Consider the following 13,327-nt stretch of genomic DNA (forward strand, 5'->3'; position numbering starts at 1 on the left):
ATTAATAGTTAAATTAAAATATTGTTAATTAAATGTATACGAGTATTTAACTTATTGATTGGTATTTGATTTTTTTTTCAAAAGCTCCAAATGACCTAGTGCTCAAAACTATCGAATCCTTTTATTTAATTTAGTTTTAAATGATTTTTTTTTAAAAATAAAATATTGGAGTGTGTGTGTAAGCTAGCGGATGATGACTCTTCACAGCATGGACTAGGTGAGACCTCACTTCGAACTCAATATGATTTGGGCCCACGGACAAAGAAAATGGGTTTGGGCTTTGGCTGCTCTGCTTGGGATTGGGAATTTAAACCCTAAACAAGTAGAGAATAGCCGGAAAAGCGCTGCCATGGCAAAGTGGGAAATAAGGAGGACAGGAGAGAGGCATTTAAGGAAAAGCAAAAACAAAATACACTTCTACTGCTACTATTACCACTACCACTAAAACTAAAACTTAAACTAAACGCCCACGCCCACGCCCACGCCCCTACAAGGCTGCAACACTTTGGGTTTGGCTGCAGCTGAGTGCGAACTGGGTTCTTCTGTCTCACTGCTGCCTACTTCTCTCGTTCTTCCATCCACATAGAAACTCATACAGATAAAGATATTAGATGCTACATGGGGCTTTGGCAATTGTCCTATTACTCCCCTTGAATCCCGATTTATGAGTTTTCCGATGGAAATGATATAAGACTGCAGGAGATCAAAACTCTGTCCAAACTAGTTCATGTTCATCCGTGATATACGATGATGAGGTCTGGGCTCTGCTGCCTGTTTCTTCCGACAGTGTTGCGTGTGTTGATTTTTCTATTTCCTGTTGGCAGAAATTCTACTCATTACACAATATGAATATATATATATATATGTAATCAGTTATTTCTCTGGTAGATTACCTGATCCGCCTCCTCTTTGTCGCGGTGTTGTTGCTGTTGAGGAGAGACAAAGTTGTCATGTGGAATCAGATTTGCTTCCACCAACCAACCTCTTCAATGCTCATCGCCTTTTGATTTAGATTTCTCTTCCTTTTTCTCCTTCGCTTCAGCTGTTGGTAGAATTATATGGTCAGATTCGGACTGTGAGCCGTGGATTTGAAAATCTCGTCAAAATCCGGTTCTTGATAGATTTGGAACAATCGCAGCAGCATGACAGCACCAAATTTCAAAAATCTCTTTTTTCTTTCCTTCCTTTTACACTTGCTTATGATCACTATTCACCGATGTATGCCTTGCCCTTTGTTTCTCCGTGAATTATTCCCTTCCCTGTTGTTACTTCTTTTCATCTACACTAGAACAATGGACGGAGAAAGAATGATTTTAGGGTGTCGGGTAATCCATTGTCTCCAATTTCTTGCTTGTTCTAAATGCCTTTTTTAGTAATAACCCTGATCTGTTGCTTGATATTGTATTTTTTTTTTGAGTCAGAAACATATGCGATGTGAATCCAAAATCTAAATCCACTTTACTATGCCTGTATTTGTTACCTCCATGATTTGGAGGCTCGTTTGTGTGGCAAATCAAATGGTTATTGTGATTCTCTCTCTCTCTCCCCCTAATAGACAACAAGCTTGAATTTTTGTTACTATTATTATAATCTAATTTTATTGAGAATGGCTTTGATTTACATTACAGATATCAGAGAGTAAGTCCAGATTGTCCTCCTTTGAGCAGTGCCAAAAAGTCGGGTTTGAAACCAACAATAACAACAACAGCAGCTATGTGCAAGGAAGAAGGCGGCAGCTGCAGCAACAATAGTAATATTGAGAATGGAAGAAGCATTTCGAAAGATATTATCACTGCGTTTGAAGGAGCAAAGGGGGTAAGATACAGACCCCCATCTAGAACCCAAGACCACCACCTCCACAATAGCAATTTGTCCCATCCCAGTTCTGGTGTTGGTGCTAATGGAGTACCCAACTCTCCTCCAAAAGCACAAGCACAAACTGAGAACAACCACCACCATGAGACGCCAAAGAGAAGCGAGACGACTAGCCCCAACCGTGGCGATGTGCTATTGCAGTGGGGTCAAAAGAAAAGGGCAAGAGTCTCAAGATCCGAGATCCGACCGCTCGCTGATGATTCTTCCTCGTCAACTGTTCCAGGGAGGCAACCCAGTGGCAATAAGGTTCACAGGAGAGTCTTACATGCAACAATGCCTCCTCCGCCACCTGCACCTCCCTCTAACAGCGCCAGATGTTCTATCTTAGAAATGGTTTGTTTCTAGCAGTATCCAACCCAACCCAATGCATTGTTTTTTTTTTTTCCTTTCTTTCTTCCATTTCTTTAAAAACAGAAGAGTTTTAATTAATTAATTCTGCTGTTGATTTTTTTCTTGTATAGATTGATTTTGTCTACGTACTCCATTTTTTTTAAAAGTCTTATACATACTCCCTTTATTGCTCAAGATTTTGTATTCATCTTGTTTTCTTTTGTGCATTATATTTTAATAAAAGGTACTGTAATTGTAAGAGCTGTTTTTTCACTTGCGATTTACAATATTTACTTTCCTTTGAGCTCTACCTTTCTTTAAGACAGTAATGAGCTGCTTGTCTATTAGGTGGGTATTAAATTCTGTCGTTACTAACACTATTGTCTGCCCTTGATTTTTGCGTATTTTGTACTGTACAATTCATCTACGCTTACAAGGCTTGCACTTCCCACCTTTTGCAACCAATCCAAGCCTCATCAATTGTCTTCTGTTACATCTTTTCTTGGCCATGACAGGAATCTAGATGAGCGATCAGCCGCTGCAAGTGGATCACCATCAAGAAACAGTGGTGGCACTAGCCGAGCTGCTTCTAGATCTATGGCAGGGAAAAAATCTCCTCCTCTAGAGACCATTGATAGAAAGAAGTTGTGTGCTGGGTCAGTCAAAGATGAGAAACAAAATGGATCAGCAGTGCAAACTGACCTCATGAATCAGACTGATTATGCTCTGGTTCAATCAGAACAGGCAGGTGGAGCTGCTAATAGCACTGCTTCAGCAGCTGGAGTGGGAGAGAAGGTGAATGTTGAAGTGATTGAATGGCCCAGGATTTACATTTCCTTGTCAAGAAAGGAGAAGGAGGATGATTTTTTAGCCATGAAAGGAACAAAGCTGCCTCAGAGACCCAAGAAAAGGGCCAAGAACATAGATAGAACGCTCCAGGTATTTCTGCTTACATGTATGTTTAGTAACTATATTTTGGTATGCCTTTCTAAGTAAATCATGGTACTCGGGGCTTTGGTGTATTTGGCAGTATTGTTTTCCAGGTATGTGGCTATCCGATTTGACTAAGAGCCGATATGAGGTCCGAGAAAAGAAATCTGTGAAGAAGGTAAGGGCTGTGTGTTTTCTCTTATGAAGGAGTATATGTGTGTGTGTGTGCGCGCGCGCGGGCACGTGCGTGCCCTTCTTAATTCTTGGCCTTGTTGTTACTAGGGATAACAATAACTTGATGATTTGTTTTTTCACATGCACAAGTTGCGTTCAAACTGGAGGGACTAGTGTTATTATGCTGTAATTTAGTTGATGAAATAATGAAGCTGAGGGTGGGGGGTTTTAGTTATTGTTGCAGGGAGTGTGTTTGTAAATGCATGTCAAAAGAAATTGCAATGTAAAACAATAACAAGTAGTCATGGTTTGGTTTTGTGCTGGTGGTTGCATATGGCAGCAAAAGCGAAAGGGATTAAAAGGAATGGAAAGCGTGGAGAGTGATTCGGAGTAAGATGACAAGAGAGGGAGGGTACCTACCTGTGATGTGAATACAGAAGAAATGAATTTATGATTGGCGGATGATTTGTAATTGGAGCTTATGACATTGACGCGAGGAGCAGTGTTCTTACGTTTTTTGTTTGCACGAGCTAGCTCATTTTTTGTTATGCCCAAATTGTTTTGGGGCGTTTATATTCTTTGCATTTCTCTTGTATAGAGCCAAGCCTTCTCTGCTATTTCTTTCACTTTGTGTTTCCATTTTTATGCAGAACTTTGTTTCGCAAAATTCTAATACAGAAAGAAAGAAAATCGCAATAATGCTCTCTGCTAAAATACCCATCTAACCGTGCACACTTGTTTCACATGCATTGTTATGCAAATGACAGCCAACTTTTGATTGGGATCTTCCTCAGGAAACTCCCTGGGAGAGTATTTACATCTTAAATCTTCCCAATTGGCAAAGGGACCGCACTACACGCCTTTTTTCTTCTTTCTTTTTTTCATGTATGGATACTTTACGCCGTACTAAAGCCTTAATAGGAACGTCGATCGTTGATTAACATGTACGGTACATTGATGCCTCAGCTCCCTTCAGTAATAATAATATAACATAGATACCGCCATATGTCCTGTAATCAAGGAAATTGAAGCCCAAAAACAAACTCACCGCCTTCACCCAAACCCACATACATCAAACCTGGCTCTATTTTCTCCAAAAATCCAACGTCTCATGTACTCAATAACTTAACATCTTACTTGGATAATTCACGCTTCCATATAGTACCTCTGCCATGTTGAAAATAAAATAAAATAAAAATAATATCTTTTTGCAAAAACTTAACTGCCAAGATGTCTTAAATGACCTAATAAAATTATTCTTTTCTCTCACACAAGATGACTACCACCGAGTTGTACATATTTATAGATTGAATATGTTCATTTTGCTTAGATAAAAGTCTAAGAATACAAGCACTCGCAGCAATCAATCCCCAAGCTTATGCAAACAAAACCCTAGCAAATGTATTCTTGAGCAAAGCCTTGGGCAAAGTATTCTTTGAGGTACGACCAGAGCACATCCACAGCACATTTATGAATTTGAATTTGTCCGACTTTCCTTAAGGCTCTGCAACCAAGCATGTATATTTTGAAGCATCAGCAAAATCCAACTTGTCAAGTATCAAGTGTACCATTTACATAACATACCAGTCGTTTGAAAGATCTTGTATGTGCTGCTTTCTTAGTCTTCTCCTGATCTGGTTTGGCACGATTGAGAGCCTGCATGATAATAATAATAATAATATATATATATATATATTCATGCATTCGAGCATTAGAAGCATTCACTCGCAATTTTCAAAGAAATTAGCTAGAAAGCTTGCAGCAAAATGGATCTTATGGAACCACTGTCCAACTGAACATGCCGTTGACAGAAACATAATCAAGTAACAGAAGATACTACCTGAATGAGTGACTCCACACGTCGCCGCATCCGGGTATGCATAAACCCCTCTGAGCACTGAGTAAAAGAATGGAAATTACAGAGATTTAAGCCTTTACATAAGTGTCTAACCATATAGCAAGCAAAAGAAGCAAAAGACTGTACTCTCTATGTTAAAAATGCCCCAAATGCATAGTGGCTCCTTGAAAATCCTTAAGTAATAACTATAAAATGACAATAACCAGGAAGTGAAATGTGTCTAGCCATATCAACCCACATAATATTGCATCCTCACCTATTACCCAATTGCTTCATCCAAACAATTTCTTCACAGCTATATATATTTCATCCAGAAGACACTCAAATCAATTAACAACAAAAGAAAGAAAAACATGATTGAGCACCCTTCAGTTACAAGGTACCAAAGAGGTTAAACCTTGGCAATTGAGCATCTAAGACAACATTGATGGCCCAATGGGCTGTTGGAACAGAAAATGCCAGTAGAAGATAGTCCCTATCAGGAAGGAACATAAATGGCATTTGGATGTATCATTTACACTATAATATAATCCTTTTTCAAAATAACATAATACAAAAACATATACAAGTACAAGCATGGATTTAGAAATTCAAGGTAACATTCTTCTATTAATACAAGTTACTGCCAAATTGCTTTTTTCAAAAGCAATTCAGAATCCCATTCTAACAAGTATTAAACGAACTTTTCAGTCATATCTACTGTAATTAGGCTACAACCTCAGTTCACATAATTCATGCTCATATTTCAAAGTGCTAGAAAGTCTAAAAGAATCTTTAATGAAGTATACATTGAGCAAAGCAATTTATGCAAGGTGAAACTCACCTTAACATGATAATTCACATATGCATGAAATGTTGATAAATTCCACACAGTACGGTCCAATTTTTTGCCTTCCACATGACGAGGGAAAATAACTGCATTCATTACACATAATCGAGTTTGTAATATTGACAACATAACTAAAAAAGGAAAAAGAAACTCTAGTCTTGTGATATTACCAAAAGTAACAAATCCTGCATTTGCTGATAATGCATCATCAGTTGCTCCCTTCAGTTCCAGCGGAGGAGAATGAGACCACAAACAAGGAGGTGCATTATGCAGCCCAGCTGTACGCCTAGATTCCACAAATTCCTGAAAGATGATGAAGCATTTAACTGAAAAGCAAGAAATATAACAGATAGGTCCATATAAATTTTTGCACCCCCTAACTATACCTGCAGGAAAGAGGTTGCCAGAACAGTGTCTATCGAGTCCTTGAATCTCATTGGAAACACCGCTGTCACCTTCTCTGCCTGCTAAAGTAAAATTTTCTACCAGTTAAATTACAAGACAGCTATAGTCATGCACATATAAAGTAGATATGTTTGTACCTTCAACCCAAAAAAGAAAAGAATTAAAAAATTGTTTGTACCAAAGAGAAAGAGAGACAGAGCATCTGTGAGGCAAAACAAATAAAACTGTACCTGTGTGAGTGTGGCAGATGACCAGTGAAAGAAAAAATAAAAGAAAATAACAAATCTATATCCTGAGACAGGGAAAGAAAACCAAAAGAAAATAAAGTATCAAAGAAAAATTACAATTTCCCTATCACACACCAGCATTCATTTTTTATTTAATTAATTAATTTTTCTGTTGATGGGTAGAAAGGAAAAAGCATTGCAGCTTGAATCCAAGACCTCAACCTAAGCTAAGCCTGGTTGCCCCCACCTGCCCACAGACAATTCTGTGCTGGTAAATTAGATTGAGTAAGATTCTCACCATTTAAACTAAAATCAGGCTAGTCACTTGAAACAATACCTGCGGAAGAAGGAAAAAGGACTCATTTGGTCGATGCACAAGAGCAACAAGCCGATCTATATCAGGAGCAATGGTCCTTGAAGCAAGATATTTTAGGATTACTCTTAAAGGAGCACCTAATACCACTTCCCTAACAGATGCAACCTTGACCAAAAGAGCATGTCTGTACTCTGCAGGACATCAAGAGTTGAAACTGTCACGAAAGAACGCACAAGATGAAGACCCATGAAACATGTAAAAGCTCGAATCAGTACGATGGTGCACAACAAAGACTCACACACACACACTGTGATATCTGCAAGTATGCAAGTGCGCTCTAAGGCCAAGAGTGCTGACATGTTGCATCTAATTAATTAACACCAAATAACTTTTCCAGTGAAAGTCAGCCAACATGGATATTTAAAACCATTAATCCTAATCAACAATGTAAACAAGCGAAATGCTAAATAGAGATCTCCTTTTAATAACCTCCTCCTACTACAAATTGAACACCACACACCACTCCACCCCTTTCTGAATAAAAAGGCCCATATATTTTTTATTTTCAATTTAAAAAAAAAAGAGACAAAATATTGTCTTCTAATTCAAGTAATTCATTTGCAACTGCTGGCACTAATAGTTAGCATTTGCTTGTTCCAATTTAGCAATTATATCAAACATCAAGAAATAGGTTTAGTTCACAAGAGTCTGAGTGAAAAAGATATCATTAATCTATCTGGGCAATGTTTAAAAGGTTAACCAATGGATGGGTGCAGAATTTTGTACAGGTTCATTTAAAACAGAAACTAATAGTCAAAACTGCCACTAATATCTAGGATAAGACTCAATAGTTGATTGAATTCAACTATATCTCCTTTTCCTATTAAGAGCTAGCTTTGTGTGATTGATGGAGAGAGCTATGGAAGTAGCAACTTAGAAGAGGCAATAAGCCCAACTTGAGGTGCAAGCCAAAGAAAACATTACCACCTTTCTGTGTTTGGAGTGCACATATATCTCACAGCAACATTAAATACAATAAGCTCATACTATTGGCTATGAAGCTGAATACCTTGGTCAGATTATCATTAAATGCCAGTAAATACCCTTGCCATTCTAAAGAACAATTGATACAAATGTAGTGAACGCAGAAAACATGGAAGAAGTAAGACATCATATAAAGAGAAACACTGATAAAAAAATATATCTTCCTTGTATTAATGTTCTATTTTATTAAAATAAGCAACGTTCTCAGTTGAAAGTTTATTACAGGCATTCGTCCTACATTACGCTGAAACTGCTAATCCCTTTCTACGATTTTTATAAACTTATCCCTAATATACTTAATAAGATCATTATTATGTCTCTATGAATCTAAGAGCATATGAGACATTTTAGGCATGGTTACTTGTTACAAATTTTTTCTATTACATTTTGGATACATCATGACAAATATGACTATAAGATACAAGTATCCTACCTGATATTGATATGATGAGCATTGCATATGCATCCAAAAGTATCAGAAACCTGTCCTATTTGATATGCTAGGATGCAAGAAAGAGATACTTATTAGAAGCATCCCTACCAAATATAATTGATCTCTTAAATTAAAGCTACTATTGAGTTTCAGAAAAGGTATATGATATACTTCCTAAAAGCTATGACATTTCACCTAGGAATCTTGGACTTTTCAATTTCAGGTGTAGCAGTACTTGCCCTCATATTCAAGCTTAAAGCCAAGAGAAGAATTAAGTCATTGAGAAAATATTCTAACCAATAACTAGGACAACCATACAGCCACAACTATACGCCAAAAAATGGTTTTCTTATTTACTAATAATGAAGGATAGGAATTGTCAACAGTTTGATCCTAAGTGTTTTGGCATATCATGGTGCAAGCTTATAATGACCTTAGAAAAGGAACTCATTGACCTTCATCTGGAGAAAGTTTGGACAAATTCAGTTTCAATGTGAGATTGAAGCCATCCCTTGGAGGATCTAGAATTTGAACAATTACACCATAAGCTGATTTTATAGCTTCTATGGCTCCAAATGGAAGTCCACCAAGGAAAAAAGTTTCCCGAGGTGGGGTAGGTAATGATACCGAAAGAAGTAGAATATGTGGATTCTTCATTGACACCTGCATATTGATTGTAACTTAGATGAGCATAATATAAAGATTGTGGTTCCTAATGGAGAAGGCTATCATAAAATGTGCATGAGTAATTTATAATACATAGAGTTGATTTCTTTTAGATAGATGAATGAAACAAAGAAAAGATTTCTAAATCACCTGAACATGGTAACGAACATCATCAAACTCAACCCAGTGGTAGTCTAGCTCAACTGACTTTTCAAGACTGCAAAATTAACATGAGAGAAATCACAAGCTGTGCAAAACGAGTGCAAAAATTTGAAAAATATCCAGTGGTTACAAACGAATGAGCACTGAGAAAGGAGTTTCTACATTCAACATCAGTATGTGTAATTGATATACAAATAATAATGCATAGCATATATAAGTCCATGACCATTGACAACATGCACCACATCAAAAATGGTCATGGTTCCAACTTTATGTATGCCTATATCATATGAGAATGGTGCAATTTTACACCGTTCACACTACTTTCTTTGTGGCTTTGTGGATTGTGTGAAGTGGGATCCAGTGAAAGTAAAAATTAATTTAACTTTGCAACGCAAAAGCCCATGAAAATTGAAAACCCATCTGAAAAGCCTAACTCTACCCAATTGCCCTTAATGCTTCATCAATTCATTCTGTTCAAAAGTTGAAGTATGCAAACAAAATAAGCCTTATATGGTGAATTCATACACTTATGTTATTCTAAATTAGATGTTTATTATAGTTTTTGAAATGGGGAATTTGTATTATTCATTTTGGAATTAACCTTTGCCAACTATATTAATTATTTCTAATACATATCAACTTTGAAAACAATACAAAACTAATTCTGGAAACGCCGATGCCTCAACGCTTTAAGCGTGCAAATTTGTTGATAGTCTCATCAGTTCACATGATACATCTCTCGCATACCGATACCTAGGGCAGCGGTTAGGTATTGAAAGCAACACTGCTAGTTCAAAATATGAGGTGAGCAACACACTGCAAACAACAACGAGAATGGATGTAATAATGGAAGACTTGGGCATCAGAAAAGGAACCATCAAATTCCTCACAAGAGCAGGCTACAGAGCATGACAGATACATCAATGAATTAGAATTGTACTGCTATTCTCTACACGAATTCCCAACTACGTCTTCCAAGTTGATCAGATTAATTAAGTGTTAAGATGCAATTAAAGAAGCAAAAAGGCAATACAATCAGAAAAGAAAAAGACAAAAAAGAATCCAACCAAACGATAAAAGTGTATATTTATCTGATTAAAGGAAATGAAATGGAAAAGAAAAAAAAAAAGAAAACGAAGGAAAACGCACTTCTGTACTCGATTCAGCAAAGTCTGGAGAAGGAATCGTGAATGGGACTGTAACAGTATCATCGATTTCTTTTTCTGTCGATCAAAAATATCAAAGGATCAAGGAGACTAAATTGGAACTATCGCTCAGTCTTTATGGTCGGGATCTGTTCCTAGTTCGGAGGAGGCGTGCTCCGGAGCAGTTTTTTTTTTTTATTCAATTAACAATTTTGTTTCATGTCCTACTTTTGGGATCAGATTGTGTGTGCGCCTTTACCGCCCCGTTAATATACATCTAGCTTCTGTACTTGTATGCTAAACAAGATTAGCACTAATTAATTAATAATCAATAAAAGTTCTTTTTTTATCATTAATTGCCTTCATTACTTAGCTTCTTTCGACTTTAATCTTAGGTTTTTTTTCCTTTTTTTTTAATTGGGGGAAGGGGTGCATTAATAAAATTTCTTTGAAATTATAATAAAAAGAAAATAAAATCATTAACAATAATATATATATTCCTAAGTATTAATTGGTGCATAATCTCTACCTAATGACTAAGATTCGAATTTGTTTAATTTCAAAAAAAAATAATATGTAAAATCAAAGATATAAATGCCATTGTAGCTTTTATAAATAAATATGTAAAATTAAACTTTAAAAATAAAGGTTTAATTAACCCTATAAATCACAACTTCACATTTTTTACTATCCATTCAAAAGACATATTTGATAAGTGGTGGAAGATTCTTTATATATCTAATTAAGATTCACCTTATATTTTATTGATGTAAGATTCGTGATATTTTATCTTATCTAATTATGCAACATCTCATTACACTAGTTCTTTACTTGTAAATAAAAAGAATTATTTTACTAGTCTGAATCTACTTCAACTTCTTAACTTATTTTGATACCAAACATTATGAATTAAAATTAAAACCCAATTGCATACTATCCTAAACTCTAAACATTAAATTTTAAATAATCTTATAAACTTATAAACCCAACCACTAATCGGTCCAAAAGAGGCCGTGATAGTAGGTTTAATAATCCAATTCGTGATGATACATCATCCACCAGTCGGCCCAAAAAGGCCCACAATATAAAACTAAAGGGGGCGTGTGCTGTTGCGGCCTTAAAGGGCCAACCATAAATCCAAAACTGAGCATGAGATTGATTACCGCTGCACCCAAAGAAGATCCATTTGTTTGTTGGGTCGAAAATGGAGATAAGCGAAAAGAAAGAGAGGTAGGTTGTGCAGCTTAGCGCAATGTCATTTTGCATTTGGATAAGATATTTCCATTTGCTCTACTCTCGACTCTACATGCATGCGAAGGGGTTTTAAGCGTATGTTCCTTATCTGCTAAAAGTTAAACCAGGATATTTTACCTAACTTACGATATTGATGTTTACGTATTTATATTCATTGATAAATTTTATTTGGTTACAAGCCCACAAGTAAAGCATACCATAGAGAACAGCCTTTGATTGAAATAAGTTTGTACATGTGTTTCAACGAGAACAGCCCTTGGGACTCATCTATGAGTGACCACCACATACAATACAGGCTATATATATATACCTTCGATCTAGATGCATCTCTGATCAGTTGAATCAAAACCAAGTTCACAGCAATACAAAATGAAAATTCAGTTGTGACATGACAACTTATCATGGTGTACATATAAAATCTAATAGATGTTTTGTGTTGCAAATTAAAGATAAAAAAACAAGTGTTTGATCGATGATCAGATGCATATGAATTGATTGCTGTTAAGCGGGAACGGCAATGCAGGGAATCTGGAGATATGATTACATGGCATTAATTAATTAAAAGAAAGATGTTCACGCTAGGATCAAGTGTGTCCCTCCTAATTGACCGCTTTGCAGTGGTGGGGATGCTTTGCAAATCGCATCTGCTTTTATGATTGCATTCGTTGACACTTAACTTCCATAACTACCGGGTGATCCCTCCGTCACAAGCAGGGGCTTTATTGACTTGTCTCTGTCCAACATATATTTTAACTGTATATTATATTATATGCGCAAAAATCTGATTCATCCTGGATACCGTTCTACCCTCGCTAGGACAACAGAAGTCAATAGTCATTCTGAATCATGGCCACGTATGTTGTCGGCAGATTACTCATTTGACCAGGCAGTTTACATCAAGACTCACATGGTCTTTAGTGTGTGCTGCACATATGGAGAAAACGATCTCCATCATCCGTCAATTATCTCCGGATACGAAGACCTATATATGTATTATCGGCAATTTCTCTTTTGCTATTCAAATTTACTGTTTCAATATACATATTCCAAGAAGAGGAAAAGTGTGTTATTATTTTCTTTTCTTTTCTTTTGGTTCATAATTGGAATAGCAAAAGTTAAGCGCTCCCTAGTCCCAACTACTCTAATTCAGAACCCGAATCATGCTTCACGCTTTCCCACACCCTTTTTCTTTTCGACATCACATGCGCGCTGGTTTTTTTTAATCAAAGATGGTGTATGTTGGAACTTGGAATCAAGACTGTCTCCATGTATTATATTTACAAAGGACAAATTCAGCATTAGCTATTACTCCTTTCTGTGGGCAGATCATATATTCACACTTCACATGATCTGTACTATAGCTACACATGATAATTAAGCAACCATAAATTTGATGAAAAGAAATTGATAGAAATATAGAGCAAAGCACCATCAAGAAACAAGTACTGATCTAATTAGGAAATTAAAACTACCCAATGCTCAAAGAAAAACAAGAGTGAGGGGGAAGAAATTAAGGAGGGATTTGTGTACTCGGAGACAAGAAACTAGGTGGTGAAGAATCAACACTCATGACTCATGACTCATGACTCATGAGAGGCAGTACACAACTCTACATTGCATCGCATGTGCCTGCAGTTGCATGCCTATCACCAATTGTACGTTTTTACCTTTTTCCA

General features: G+C 36.5%; 2 protein-coding genes across 5 annotated transcripts; one reads left to right on the top strand and one right to left on the bottom strand.

Annotated features, from left to right (window-relative positions):
* Positions 1-428: 428 nt before the first annotated feature.
* LOC110428610 (Serine/Threonine-kinase, putative (DUF1639)) lies at positions 429-4,023 on the top strand. The gene is made up of 6 exons (XM_089785693.1): positions 429-755; positions 1,629-2,212; positions 2,532-2,544; positions 2,721-3,144; positions 3,236-3,313; positions 3,650-4,023. The coding sequence occupies exons 1-6, from the start codon at positions 748-750 to the stop codon at positions 3,701-3,703; spliced, it is 1,161 nt and encodes a 386-aa protein (XP_089641819.1). The 5' UTR covers positions 429-747; the 3' UTR covers positions 3,704-4,023.
* A 491-nt stretch (positions 4,024-4,514) lies between these two features.
* Positions 4,515-10,648, bottom strand: DIS2 (Arp2/3 complex, 34 kD subunit p34-Arc). 4 transcript variants are annotated; one of them, XM_021444488.2, is made up of 11 exons: positions 10,402-10,648; positions 10,006-10,068; positions 9,238-9,304; positions 8,877-9,084; positions 6,966-7,135; positions 6,383-6,460; positions 6,167-6,299; positions 5,991-6,082; positions 5,150-5,206; positions 4,894-4,965; positions 4,515-4,813 (listed from the first exon to the last, which is right to left on the bottom strand). In XM_021444488.2, exons 1-11 carry the CDS (start codon positions 10,461-10,463, stop codon positions 4,778-4,780), a joined length of 1,038 nt encoding a protein of 345 aa, XP_021300163.1. In that variant the 5' UTR covers positions 10,464-10,648; the 3' UTR covers positions 4,515-4,777. The 4 variants fall into 4 exon arrangements, with proteins under 4 accessions (XP_021300163.1, XP_021300162.1, XP_021300165.1 ...); XM_021444487.2 differs by having other exon boundaries at positions 6,383-6,463; XM_021444490.2 differs by lacking the exon at positions 10,006-10,068 and having other exon boundaries at positions 10,402-10,647.
* Positions 10,649-13,327: the final 2,679 nt, after the last annotated feature.

Source organism: Theobroma umbraticum, unplaced genomic scaffold, assembly GCF_002168275.2.
Source record: "Theobroma umbraticum cultivar Fairchild unplaced genomic scaffold, ASM216827v3 scaffold_1682.0, whole genome shotgun sequence".
In the NCBI taxonomy this organism is placed as follows: Eukaryota; Viridiplantae; Streptophyta; class Magnoliopsida; order Malvales; family Malvaceae; genus Theobroma; species Theobroma umbraticum.